Here is a 13,954-nt window from a genome sequence, read left to right on the forward strand (position 1 = left end):
AGCAAGACTCTGTAGAAAGAAAGAAAGAAAGGAGAGAGAGAGAGAAGAGAGAGAGAGAGAGAGGAAGAAGGAGGAAGAAGGAGGAAGAAGGAGGAAGGAGAAGGAGAAGGAGGAGAAGAGAATGGAGGGGAGGGGAAGGGAAGGGGAGGGGAGGTGAGAGGAGGTGAGGGGAGGTGAGGGAAGGGAAGGGAAGGGAAGGAAAGGGAAGGGAAGGGAGAAAGAAGAAAGAAAGAGGAAGAAAGAAAGAAAGGGAAATTACCAGCATCTTCTTCAACGTTTATGCCATTTAAGGAAGGTCCGTCAAGTTCCAGGCCCCTTTTGGCCACTTCATGTTCATTATCATCTCATCTCCAATTAGCATTTCCCATTTTATTTTAACGAATAAAATATCTTAAGAAATAAGTACAGACAGAAACTTTCATTTATAATCTTTTCTTGGAGAGAAAAATAGGACACCAAAGCCTCAAAAGTTTGGCATGTGGTAGGTGACAGGTGTTTATTACCTGTCTGCTTTCTCTGTCTCTCTCAGGGCACACCATGGTGCTAGGAAGCATTCTAAAAGTACTCTTAAAGGGGACTGCAGATCTTTTGTTAGTCCTCATCCTTTCCACATGAAAAGATGAGAGGATGAAAGAATGAAGGAGAGAAGGCCTTGACTTCTATAAGTGGGATTGGCTGTTCTGTGCTGGGCACTCAGTCTGGCCAACATGACAAAACCCTGTTTCTACTAAAAATACAAAAATTAGCTGGGTGTGGTGGCGGGCACCTATAATCCCAGCAACTCAGGAGGCTGAGGCAGGAGAATCACTTGAACCCAGGAGGCAGAGGTTGTAGTCAGCAAGATGGCACCACTGCATTCCAGTCTGGATGACAGAGTGAGCCCTTGTTTAAAAAAAAAAAAAAAAGTACAGGTCTATAGTATTTGGTATATTTACATTGTTATGAAACCAATCTCCAGAACATTTTACTTTGCAGAACTAAAACTTCATTCCTATTAAACAATGCTCCCCTATTCCCTGCCCCCAGGCCCTGGAAACCACCATTCTACTTTATGTTTGTATGAGCTTGACCACACTTGATATCCCATATAAGTGGAATCATATAGTATTTGTCTTTTCATGAAGGGCTTATTTCACTTAGCATAATGTCCTCAAAGTTTATTCATGTTGCAACATGTATCAGGATTTCTTTCCATTTAATACCAAATGGCATCCCGTTGTATGTCCATTAATTTTTTTATCTCCTTATCCACTGATGGACAACATTTGGGTTGCTTCCACCTTTTGACTGTTGTGAATAATGCTGCAATGAACAGGTATGTGTTTTTTAAAATGCAAACTTCGTATACTTTATCCTCAAACATCTTTGTGGGCCCCAGGTACATTTACAACACAAAGGAAACTCCTATTTTCTATTTCTGTTTAAATTTTATTTCGTTTCTTAAGTCTCTGACTTATCTGAACTCTGATCTCATCTGGTGCCACTCTGCCTCTCACTTAGAATATTTTGGCCACATGCCCTCCCTTTGGTGCCACAGTCCAGTCCTCATGCCCCTTGCACCCACATGCAGTTCTTCTGCTTAGAGAGTTCTTGCCTCCTTTCTTTGAAATCCAGCTTCTGACCCTTCAGATCTCAGCTTCTGTGTCTGGACCATCATCATCTTAATCCTTGATTAATAATCCTGAAATTGGTTTCCTAATTCATCTTCCTATCCACTCAAGATGCCTTCCCGAGCCACCCTACCTGTCAACCTCCCGTTTCTCTTCATTACTGCATTCTCTTGGTCTCCTTGTCAGATTTCTAGCAATGAATGTGTCTGTTTACTTATTATATGACTTCTTGACTTTATCATAAGCTCACTAGAGACTGAAAACCACATTGGTTTTAATCACCAACGTATGTTCAACAAGTTACCTTGAACCTGGGATTTACAAAGTGTGGAACACATTTTTGTTGAATGAATAAATATTAGCTTCGTTTTATAGATGAAATTGAATCTGAGTTAATGACTTTCCTAAGTGAAATATAAACCACAAGCAGAGATTTGAACTCAGTTCTCTTACTCTAAAGTCCACTCTCTTTCCACTATACAGCAGTCCCTCTCTCAGCTGAGGTTAGATGCATTTTGTTAATCAGAAGATTGAATGTTTTATTACTTCCTTCATTCATTCAACATTGTAATAATACTTTTAGTGCTGGCAACATGCCAGACACTGTGCTAGATCCTGTATATACAAGTTGAACATGGTAGTTTCTGGTCCAAAAGCTTACCTTTCAGTTTTTCAACCTCAGCACTATTGATATTTGCTACAGATAATTCTTTTTTGGGAATTTCCTGTGCATTGCAGGATGTTTAACAGCATCTCTGGCTTCTCACCACTAGATGGCAATAGTACTTCTCATTATTATATCACCAAGTGTCTCCAGGCATGGCCAAATGTGCCCTGGCAGGGGGATCAAAATCACCCCCAGTTGAGAACCACTGATGTAGTAGGGGAGTCCCTATTAAGTCAAATATTTCCCTGCAGTGGCCGAGTGCCATGGATGAGAAAAGCCTGAAGTGGACTAGGGGCACAGAGAATGGATGTCTAATGGATCCCAGTAGCCACTGCACTGAAAGTCCAGATGTGGGGCTGAGGCTTGGACCATGTTTTAGATAAAAATAAGAGTCATTTAGATGAAAAAAGGGGATGAAGGTTTTCCCAGGTCGAGTTCACAGCACATGCAAAACACAGAATGTGAAGAAACTACACGGAGTTGAACATGGCTGAAGTTCCCTGTGCTGATACCTGAAGGAGGAGCCCAGGACAAGAGCCGCATTGTCCAGGGTAGAACAACCTTGATTTTACTTTGCCATGCCCAGTCCATCTATTTGCAGTTTGTACAATTTGTATTTGGAAGTTGTTTGCCTGCACTTAACATGTCAAGAGCCCTAGCTTTTGAAGAAAATCTGATGTCAGCTCAGGAAGGCTTTTCTTGCAAGATCTTCAGTGCCCTCCTAGAACAACACCTTAATTATGCACTGGAAATCCATACAGTGTAGAACAGAGATGGGTTTTGAGTTTCAGCAGTGAACTTTGCCTTGCATTTGATTATCCTTTGGGGTCTTGGATTTCAGGCAACACAATTAAGAAGTAAGCTGATCATCCACTTTGCTGGAGGAAGAATTCCATAAGCCTCTTAGATGCAATGGCTGTGAGTGATTCTGAGCCGAGACTTCTGACTTTGTTCCATGCATCTGGATTCCTAACACCGTCTGAACTGTCATCTGTGACCAATGGGGTTTTAAGTGAACGTGGCCAAAGCAATCCAGACTGTTTGAGGTTGCAGTGAAGCATTTAAATGCCTAACAAGCAAATCCTAAATCCCAGCACAGGGAGAACCAAGAAAATCCTCTGATTATCTTCCTTATATTCAACAATTATACTGAAACTTCAATTCAGGAAAAAGTGGCTGCTATTAATTTTGTCTTGCTTAGTTTATCTGGAATTAAGCTCCCCATATACTTGTCTCCTACAGAGGTAGAGTGCAATGACAATGTTGAACTTTTTAGACTAGCATTAAGAAGTACTGTAAAATAATATATAAATCTCTCAAACTCATTGCAGTTCATTTAAACAACAACAACAGCAGCAACAACAAAACCTTTATTTATGGCCCAGGGAATTGTATCCATCCTTTTCACACACATCGTCAGCCTTCTACTGCCTCTGTGGGAAAAGGATTACTTACTGAGTTAATAATGACAACTAGCATCTATTGAGTGCTTCCTAAATCTCAGTTGGCTGAGCACTCAACATGCATTACCTCGTTTAACCCTTAAACATCTATGAAAAGCATGGGCTTATGGTCATCATTTTGCCCATGAGGAAGTTGGAGACCAGAAAGCATAAGTGATGTGTCCTAGGGACACAGTTTGTCAGGATGCTTCCACCAGGCTGGTTTTGCCCATGATCTTAGTTGCTGTACTGAATATTCGGATGTTCTGAGCAGGGAAATGTACCGTGTTCAAAGATAGCCAGGCAGAGTCTTTGCCTAGCTAGCACTACATAGTTCAGTGGAGCAGGCAGGCATGGAAATGTACTGTCTCCACACAGTGCAGTGCCAGAAAGACTTCAATGTGTGTTCAGCTCAGTTCCTGCTTCATTCACTATTTTTAGCCCACGAGTTCTGATATATTCTCTGTCCTATTAGTCATTTATCTAGTAGCAGCCAGGAAAGCAATTCCAAAAAATGTTGACTTCAGTTCAAGGAAGATGGAGCTGGCTGAGCATTGGCGTTTTTCTAAATTTATCCTGGGCTGGTTATTAATGGAGTTCCTCAATCAAACTTCTGGAACAGTGCTGGGTGAGAGAGAACAGATCCAGAGGAAGTCAGGAATAACAACTGCTCACTGCTCATTCATATACTCATTCATTCATTCACTGGTTTGTTTTTTCAGAGATTTCTTAATGCCTTCTGTATGCCGGACTGTAGGCAAGAAATGTTACATAAATTATCACGTGTAATACTCCCTAACCCTCTATGAAGCAGCTGTTGTTAGGCCCCCGTGACAGACGAGGACCTGGTGTTCAGAAAGCACAGGGTGACTGTGTGGCAGGAGGAGTGTTCACTCCTCTTCCAGCAGCCACAGCACCATGACCTCCACACTGTACCCAGCTTCAAAGGGAGCAGCAGCTTCTGGCAGGGGCATATGACTATCCTAACCAGACATGCTCTTTAGAAAACACAAAATTATCACAAACCCATGCAGAACTGATTGGATCACCCATATTCATTCACTCTCTCATTTATTTCACAAGTACACGAGTGAGTGCCTCCTGTGTGCCAAGCTCTGTGTGGGGTAAGGGAGCAGAAGCTGTTGCATTGAGTATACCACTGGGCGAAAACATGCAATGTGGCGCTCTCTGGAAAGTACCACAAGAAAGGCTTTATCCTTTGTGCTCACTAGGGTAAGGGGGCAAAAGCCGAGAAATGGAAGAAATTAACATGTATAGAGCACCCGCGTGTGTCACACTCTATGCCAAATCTTGGACAAACATCATCTCATAGCAACCAGATAAAGCAGAGAATACTTATCCCTACTTTACAGATGAGTTAACTGAGGCTCAAAAAGGTCATAGATCTACCCCAGGTCAGCCCGATGGGAAGGGTGGACTTGGGCTTAAGTCAAGGTGCAGCTGGCTTTTTGCACCAGGGCAATTTTATATTGGCATTATTAACCATTTTCTTTGTACCAGGAACTCTTCTAGCAGTATCGTGAAGGCCATGGACCCCTTCTCAGAATAATTTTGAATCTATAAACAAAATACAATATACACTTACAAAAGAAGCTGATTATATGGATACAGCATTACCAAAATCTTTAAAATTTTGAGATGTAGTCATATATGTGCATTTTTGTGATGAACCTGGTGGCAGATTGAATACCACCATAATCTTGAAGCCATCATGAGCATAAACAATACTTTGAAATAACAGGATATAAAATTATCTGTGATTTTTGTTGTGGACAGTCACAGGCATTTAGGATATTACTAGAGTTTGTTGCCCACATTCATAATGGAAAGAGATGCTAAATTTTAGTTAGAAGTTATAAATTAAAAATGTATTTTTCCCCATCCAAACTCATGGACTGCCAAATTCTATCCATAAGGGTCTGTTTGTGGACACCAAATTAAGAGTGCTGCTTTATGTCATTTGTGTTGTCAGGTTCTTTTCAAGGAGGAACACTTTGATAAGGATTTGTCTGTGTAAATCACTATCCGGGCACCATGGGATGATACACAGGAGAGGCAGGAAGTTATTGATACAGGAAATGGGCATGGGGAAAGACGAATCTCTGCAGCATACTAGGATAAGTTGGCAATTTATAGCCTGCATCTCATGTAAGCAGCATTTAAGCATATGAGAAAATTGACATTCAGAGAAGTTAAAACAAAACTCGCCCAGGATATAAGGCTAGGAAGCTGTGGAGCTAGGATCTGAACCACGCCCTGTCCGATTCCAAGCTGCTGAGTCAGATTCAGCACTGTGAAATGCACGGTCCCCATTCCTCCTTGGAGGAGCATGTATGAGTCTTTATGGAGGGATGGGAAATTGTAAGAGCCTGCACTGAAGGAGGAAAATTGTTCACTTTTGCTTATTTTGTAGCCAAAAGCTGGGTCTCTTGGATCGGGTTCGCCTTTCTAATCCTCGTGGTAGCAATACTAAAGGAAAGCTATTTACCCCTCTGAATGTAGATGCCATAGAAGAAAGTCCTTCTAAAGAACCAAAGCCTGTTGGCTTAAACAATAAAGAGCGTTTCCGCACGGCCTTCCGTATGAAAGCCTACGCTTTCTGGCAGAGTTCTGAAGGTAATGAATGCCTTTTTATGTCCCTCCCTGTCTCCTCCACTTCTCCCTCCCCCAAGCCCACTTCCTTCCTCACCTCTCCCTCTCCCCACTTAAGAACCTTCGAGTCCACAAGGTAACTCTCTCCCTTCCCTCGCCAAGCCATCTTCTTGCTTCCCTTACTCCTCCTGTCCCTTGGGCGGAGGCATTGTGTTGTATTCCCAGGAGTCTAGGGCTGGAGGCTCCCAAGTTAGGAGCCTGGAAACCTGTCTCCTTAGTTTCTAAGGGTGTCCACCACCCATCCTGCCCCGTGATTGAATTGTTATGGAAGTCAACTTGAAGGATGGGGTGGTGCCATGTGCCAAGCAATCTAGAGACCAGGGCATGGGAAGAGGTGGCAGAAAAGCGCCCTCTGGAGGCTGTAGGAGCCATGGCCTCATGTGCCTCTTTTACTTATGCAAAGGGAGGACAGGCAGAAAAGCCTGTGTCCTCAGTGTCTGAGCCCACCCAGACCCTCAGTCCTCATTGCATCATTCAGTTCTCTCCAAGACCTCTGAGGTGTGTGTGGCTCAGAAAGTGACCTCCCCAAGGTCACCAGGATAGAAACCGACAGAGCAAAAGCCCCAGCTGAGGCCTGTCTGGCTCCAAGGCCTGCACAGTGTGTGTCCTTTGCCGGCTTCTGTGTCCCTCGCTGGCTTCTGGCTCTGGGGGCCACTCTGGCACTGCAGAGCTCACTTCTCCTCCCTGCTAGCCTTGTCCTCCACCACCAGTCATGAGCTGCACACACTTTTGACTTGGACTTCTGGATAATAGAATGAGGGTGCCAAGAAAGGCTGAGCAGCATCACAGCTTGAGAGTACCGTGGGGTCTCACAACGTGGAAACAAAGACTCTGGGGATCGACACATCCAGAGGCGTGGAAGGCTTTGACCAAACAATGGGGTCCCCAAGCCTTTTCCAGGGCTGTGGCCTGCCGTTGATATGCGTGTCTTCCTCCCAGATGCCGGGACAGGCGACCCCACAGCAGAAGACAGGGGCTATGGGAATGACTTCCCCATTGAAGACATGATCCCTACCCTGAAGGCCGCCATCCGAGCCGTCAGGTAATGCCCCCTCGGCCCCACCGATGCCTGTGTGCCTCCCCAGCTCCAGCTCAACTCCTACAGGATGGGGCTTATAAAATTCTCTTGCACTTTGGGAAGGGGGAAAATAAGCCCCTCCACTAACCCTGACTCAGGTCCCAGAAGTAAGTAAGTACTGTATGCTGCACCAGGAAAAATGATCCGGACATGAGCGAATCATGTTGGGTGACTCTTGGGTGCCTGCCTTGTTATACACACGCCCCACAGCCCTCCCGACAGTATTTCCACCTCCTCTGTTCTGCTCTGGCTGTAACCACCATGTATTTTAAAGGGCGTCAGGGTGGAGGGTTTTCTTCCTGTAGAGGCTTCTTGCTCAAAATGTTTTTTCTTCTGCTTAACTTCATCCATATAGTTCTTTTTAATTAGTTCGCATTTTTAACAAGATAATAAATTATAGTTTTTTTGTCTGTATCAGCAGAGACCATGATCCATTCTGGCTATTTCTGTTTTGCTTTAAAATTCTGCAAGAAAATGAAAAACGCATGCTACTACTTAAACTTTATCAGCATGTAAGCACCTCATAAAGGTAGCAGTGAATTCTAGAAACTAAGGTGAATTCTCCAACTCATCATGGTCTTTTCAGCCAGATTCTCATTCCAATAGCTAGGGAAGCACAGTCGTGTTACAATGTGTAGACCTCAGCAAAGCCTTGGACGTGGATTTTCCTGACACCTTTATGAAGGATATGACAGAAATGTGGTTGTATGAAAACACAGCTGTCTGGATTCCTCACTGGCTGAAAGCCTTTATTCAGAGAAAGCCAGTTAATGAACCTGTGTTGACCTGGAGGGCGATCTCTGCTGGGACACTGCATAGTCTGGTCTGTGCCCTCTTCTGCTCTTCTTTTAGCATTTTCACTGATGCCTTCATTCAGAGGTCATCAGACTTTTCTGGAAAGGGTCAGATAGTAAATGTTTTAGGCTTCATGGTCCATAGGTCTCTGCTACGAGTGTTCAGCTCTGTCATTGTAGCACAAAAGCAGCCATAGACAGTGCATAAAGGAGTGGGTGTGGCTGAGTTCCAGTCAAACCTTACTATCAAAATCAGGCAGTGAGCCAGAGTTGACCTGTGAGCCTTAGTTTATAGATTCTCACCTGTATGGAATGATGTAAAGAGAAGGCTTATAAAATGGCACAAAGATGGGAAGGATGGCAAGCAAATTAGGTAGTACCATAATCAATATACCAAAAATAATGTTTAGAGGCTAAAGCCATGAGCTATGGCAAACAAAATGAACTTTGAATGCACCGTTAAAATGACTTGCGCAAGCACCGGATAGAAGGGCCTGGGAACGGCTGTGACCTCCTGACACTGACCTGTGATTAGGGATTTGAATAAACTCTGTGATCAGCAGGAGTTGACTTCACGATGTGGCTCCCAAGGAACACTACCCATCAGGGGTGACTTGATTGCTTTCCAGGGAGGAACCAATAAAGGATGGACGTGAGGCTTTGATTTCATCTACCAGTTCTGGGCGCCCCACTTTATAAGGAACCTGAAAAAACTCAGGGAACAGAAACCAGCTTTTCTTTTCTAGGAGCTCCCAAGCAAAATAATTCAAGAGGCTCTTGAGGATGAGATACATCAGCTGTGCTCAAATAGAAAGCAGTGTGACAGTGATTCAGAGCACCAGCCTCGTCAGCACCCCATCTGGGTTTGAGGACCAGCTCAGCCCTCATCAGCTGTATGGCCCTGGGACGATGCTGAAGCTCTGAATCACAATCACATCTGCTATAAATGGATCTGTTATCAGGATTGTTCATAAAGCATTAAGCTCATGGTCTGGCATACAATGAATGCTCAATAAATGTTAGCTCTTATTAATACCATGATTTGCTTATTCTTCAAATGATTGAAGGGAATAATCCTGATGGAGATGTACTAACTCTGTGTGTTCCAAGGGGTAGAATCAGAACCAAACATTGGAAGTTCTTCCAGCAAGCTGTTTTCTCTTTGGTTCTTTTCTCCCCCTGCCTTGGATTTTGCTAGCCTTGTGGTATAGCTCCCTGCACTCTCCACCCATGACGCACAAATGCCTCTACTTTGCCTTGCAGAATTCTACAATTCCGTCTCTATAAAAAAAAATTCAAGGAGACTTTGAGGCCTTACGACGTGAAGGATGTGATTGAGCAGTATTCTGCCGGGCATCTCGACATGCTTTCCAGGATAAAGTACCTTCAGACAAGGTGAGACAGTCACATCTGGAGGGACTGCGCTCCCCTCAAAGCCATATGACCCTTAGAGTTTAAGGTGAGAGGTATTCAGAAATAATTCAAAATGCAGGGAGAGATTTTAAGGAGAAAAATATCCACGAAGCCTTGTGGATGTCCAGGCCAAAAAAGCACCAGATTGGACAGACTGTGAAAAAGCTGTATGACATTCCCATGGCCAAGGTCAGCACCCTGATCAGGCCTGTCAGAGAGGAGAAGACACACGTTTTAATGGCTTCTGACTGTGATGTTTTCGGTGTTGCCAACAAAACGGGATCATTTAAACCAAATTCGGCTGCCTAATTCTAAATATAATTCTTTACCATGTTAAAAAATGTTCATCGGGTATTACTTATAATAGTGAAAACTAAGGAAACAGCATCAATGCCCAACTAATAATTGCCATCATTTTTATGGAACTCCTCAGTATTTCACCTGCATGTTTATACTCCCTTATGAAAACACAAGGCATTGCATTAGACTGCCATTTTTCCAATGTGGAAACTGAAGCTGATAGGACAGAGGACCTATCCAGCTAGCAGGGAGCAGAGCTGGGAATCAAACTAGCTCCAACTGATTAGAAAGTCTCTATTCTAACGCACCATATTTCCTTAATTATAAAACAATGGGTAAGGAAAGAATGGTACCTGCTCTCATTAAAATGTTATGCAGCCATTGGTTGGGTGCAGTGGCTCATGCCTATAATCCCAGCACTTTGGGAGGCCGAGGCAGGTGAATCCGTTGAAGTCAAGAGTTCCAGACCATTCTGACCAACATGGGGAAACCCCCTCTCTACTAAAAATACAAAAAGAATCCAGGCGTGGTGGAGCGTGCCTGTAATCTCAGCTACTCGGGAGGCTGAGGCAGAAGAATCGCTTGAACCTGGGAGGCGGAGGTTGCAGTGAGCCAAGATTGCGCCACTGCACTCCAGCCTGGGCGACAGAGTGAGACTGCATCTCAAAAAAAAAAAAAAGTTATGCAACCATAAAATAATATTTAGAAAAAGTATATAATGAGATTTTTTAATTATTTGATTTGTGGATATATATGCATGATATAATTACCAGTAATACATGCAGACATGTGCGTACACATACATATGCATATGTATATATTTATAGCTGCATATGTATGTTTATATATCATATATAATATGTCACAGAATAAATAGACTCTGCCTAGACCTTGTGATGATGTTTACTAATATATAGGTATGATTCTAAACACATGCACACATATGCTTATTCAGAAATACACAGGACATGCACACACTTTCCCATATTGCGGCCTGGAGAAAAGGAGTAGGACTTCCCCTGAGAGATTGCAGTAGCTGTACTGAGATGATGACTCCATATGTGACTTTTTTTTTTTACTTTTAAAATGTATCAAATCTTTAATAAGTTGTAAAACTGCACATTTTTTAAAAACGGGCAGTTGTGATGTCAAGAGTCATGGAATAACAGTCAGGAAACCAAACTCCTATTGCAGTTCACTCTCTGACTGTGTGATATTTCCAATGGACACATATCCTCTCTGGGCCTCAGCTTCCCTGTCCGAGTGATGTTGTCCCACTGGAGTGTCCTGCTAGAGAACAGGAACGTCACACCGACTGGGTTGGAAGTTAATGATGCTGTCACGTTGGGGGTGTGCTTCTCCATGGCCTTTTTTTTTTTTTTTTTTTTTTTTTGAGATGGAGCCTCACTCTGTCACCCAGGCTGGAGTGCAGTGGCCGGATCTCAGCTCACTCCAACCTCTGTCTCCCGGGTTCAAGAGATTCTCCTGACTCAGCTTCCTGAGTAGCTGGGACTAGAGGCACATGGCACCACACCCCCTGATTTTTTATTTTTAGTAGATAGGGGGTTTCACCGTGCTGGCCAAGCTGGGCTTCCTAGCATAGTGGCAGGCACAGAGTCAGTGCTCACTACCTGCTGAATGAATAGATGTGTGAACAAATTCTGAGCCTAACATGCTGTTATTTATGCAACTATGGCTCTCTGAGAGACAAGGATGAAGCGTGATGTCTAAGGCATGCCACACTCCAAAACTACCAGTCAATTTAAATAAGCATAGAGTGGACTGTGACAGTGTCATAGTTTTTGCTACTTATTAAGCAAATGTGTTTCTAGTGTTTGTGGCTGGAGGGTGAACATCTGGATCTCTGATTGCATATCTCCAGTCGTGCTGACCTTACGGGGCAAGAGAGAAAGGAAGTGCCATCAGTGGAGAAGCAGCTGGGTTTCCAGGGAGGAGACAGAAGGAGCCATGGCTATTTCAGGGTTCACGGTCTTAATGGTCCTGGACCTGTGAGAAGCCTTCAAGCCTGCTTTCCCTCCAGCCCTTGTCCCAGCCGACAGCGTGATAGGCAACATTTCTTTCCTATTGGTCCAGGCATAGAGAAGGAACCGATGACTCTCAGAATACTATGCAGCCATTAAAAAAGAACAAAATCCTATCTTTTGCAGGAACATGGTTGGAGCTGGAGACTATTATCCTTAGCAAACTAATGCAGGAACAGAAAACCATATACTGCATGTTCTCACTGATAGGTGGTAGCTAAATGATAAGAACTTATGAACACAAAGAAGGAAACAACAGATTCTGGGGTCTTCTTGAGGGGGTAGGGTGGTAGGAGGGAGAGGAGCAGAAAAGACAATCCCCATGACACATGTTTACCTATGTAACAAACCTTTACCTGTACCCCCAAACCTAAAATAGAAGGTTTTTAAAAAGGAGCTGGTGCCTCATGCAGAAATAGAAGCAGAAGTGGAAGCTGGTGTTGGATCTATCTTTCTACTGGCCAGAGATGCCCACAGAGCAGCAGTGATGTGTGCAGCTGAATATGTAGCCTAGGCTTTGTCTGTAAAACTCCCTAACTAGATGTTTTTGGAAGGGATAAAAGAACTGGAAGACAAGACAGGTTTGCAGCCCACCTATGACATTTCTTATAAAAAAAAAATATAACAAGATGCAGCCCTCACCTCTCTCAGCGGTTTGTCTGCCTCCCTCTCCCCTGGGATAGAAAGATCCTTTCAGTATCACCAGATCAAAAACCGGAAGAAGAATATACCGAAGTTATAGGTTCTCTCTGACTCTTTCTTTCTCTCTGTGGCTAGTATGCACTCTCTCTTCCTCTCCTCTCCTCTTCTCTTATGTATTCCAAACCCATATCTCATTCCAGAGAGAATAGAATGATTTGGTTTACTGTCAAAACAAAGCTCTGTGTAATTTAATCCCCGCTCTGTTTGTTTCTTTCAGAATAGATATGATTTTCACTCCTGGACCTCCCTCCACGCCAAAACACAAGAAGTCTCAGAAAGGGTCAGCGTTCACCTTCCCATCCCAGCAGTCTCCCAGGTGGGGCCAGTGGACATGGATTGATGGGCCGGGGGTGCAAAGTTTGTAGAGCATCCCCACCCCCAAACCTCAGCTGGGGTCCTTTCTGTAGGTGCAGTTGTCACTCTCCTAAGTAAAATGAAGAAAGAGTTTGAAGCTTGTTTCAGTTGGTGGCCATTTGAAAGGTTTCTGTACAAAAATCTTCTCACTCCTCTTCCCAGACCATGTGGGTGATATTTCTTCCTACGACTTTTGAAAATGAAAATAGCCCCACCAGTTTCCCTGTTATAAAACAAGAGGAGACTTATGAACTTTATTGAAACAGGAAGAAAACTTCGCATTAGCAGAACCCACAGCATTCTCCATCCTACATAATTATCTTTGAGTTGATCGATACCCCTCCCAGGACAAAGCCAGAGAAGTCACTCAGATATCAGCCCCCTGACAACATTGTAACACAGAGAGCCTTGTCCCTTAACAGAGCAGCTCTCCTCCTTCCAAAGCTTTAAAATTTTGAATAAGATTTTCTTTAGAAAATCCACTGCCTAAATTTATTTCTCTTTATTCCCAAACATCTTCAAGGCAGGTAACACAATGAGTGAGGGAGTTAGGCTTAAGAAATATTATGAACCTTCCACTTATGAAAGAACCAAGAGGCCGGGCGTGGTGGCTTACACCTGTAATCCCAGAACTTTGGGAGGCCAAGGCAGGTGAATCTCGAGGCCAGGAGATCGAGACCAGCCTGGCCTACATAGTGAAACCCGTCTCTACTAAAACTACAAAAATTAGCTGGGTGTGGTGGCACGTGCCTGTAATCTCAGCTACTCAGGAAGCTGAGGGAGGAGAATTGCTTGAACCAGGGAGTCGGAGGTTGCAGTGAGCTGAGATCACACCGCTGCACTCCAGACTGGTGACACAGTGAGACTCTGTCTCAAAAA

The 13,954-nt window shown here is 43.7% G+C and overlaps 1 protein-coding gene across 1 annotated transcript in view; it reads left to right on the forward strand.

Moving 5' to 3' along the window:
- The window catches only part of KCNQ3 (potassium channel, voltage gated KQT-like subfamily Q, member 3), a 59,109-nt gene that overhangs the window by 40,362 nt on the left and 4,793 nt on the right, over nt 1-13,954 (forward strand). Inside the window, exons 10-13 of the mRNA XM_011977108.1 lie at nt 6,154-6,356; nt 7,332-7,434; nt 9,528-9,659; nt 12,939-13,037. Coding sequence (XP_011832498.1) covers nt 6,154-6,356; nt 7,332-7,434; nt 9,528-9,659; nt 12,939-13,037 — 537 coding nt within the window. The remainder of the gene's footprint in view (nt 1-6,153; nt 6,357-7,331; nt 7,435-9,527; nt 9,660-12,938; nt 13,038-13,954) is intronic.

The sequence above is a fragment of the Mandrillus leucophaeus genome, unplaced genomic scaffold (genome assembly GCF_000951045.1).
Source record: "Mandrillus leucophaeus isolate KB7577 unplaced genomic scaffold, Mleu.le_1.0 Scaffold173, whole genome shotgun sequence".
In the NCBI taxonomy this organism is placed as follows: domain Eukaryota; kingdom Metazoa; phylum Chordata; class Mammalia; order Primates; family Cercopithecidae; genus Mandrillus; species Mandrillus leucophaeus.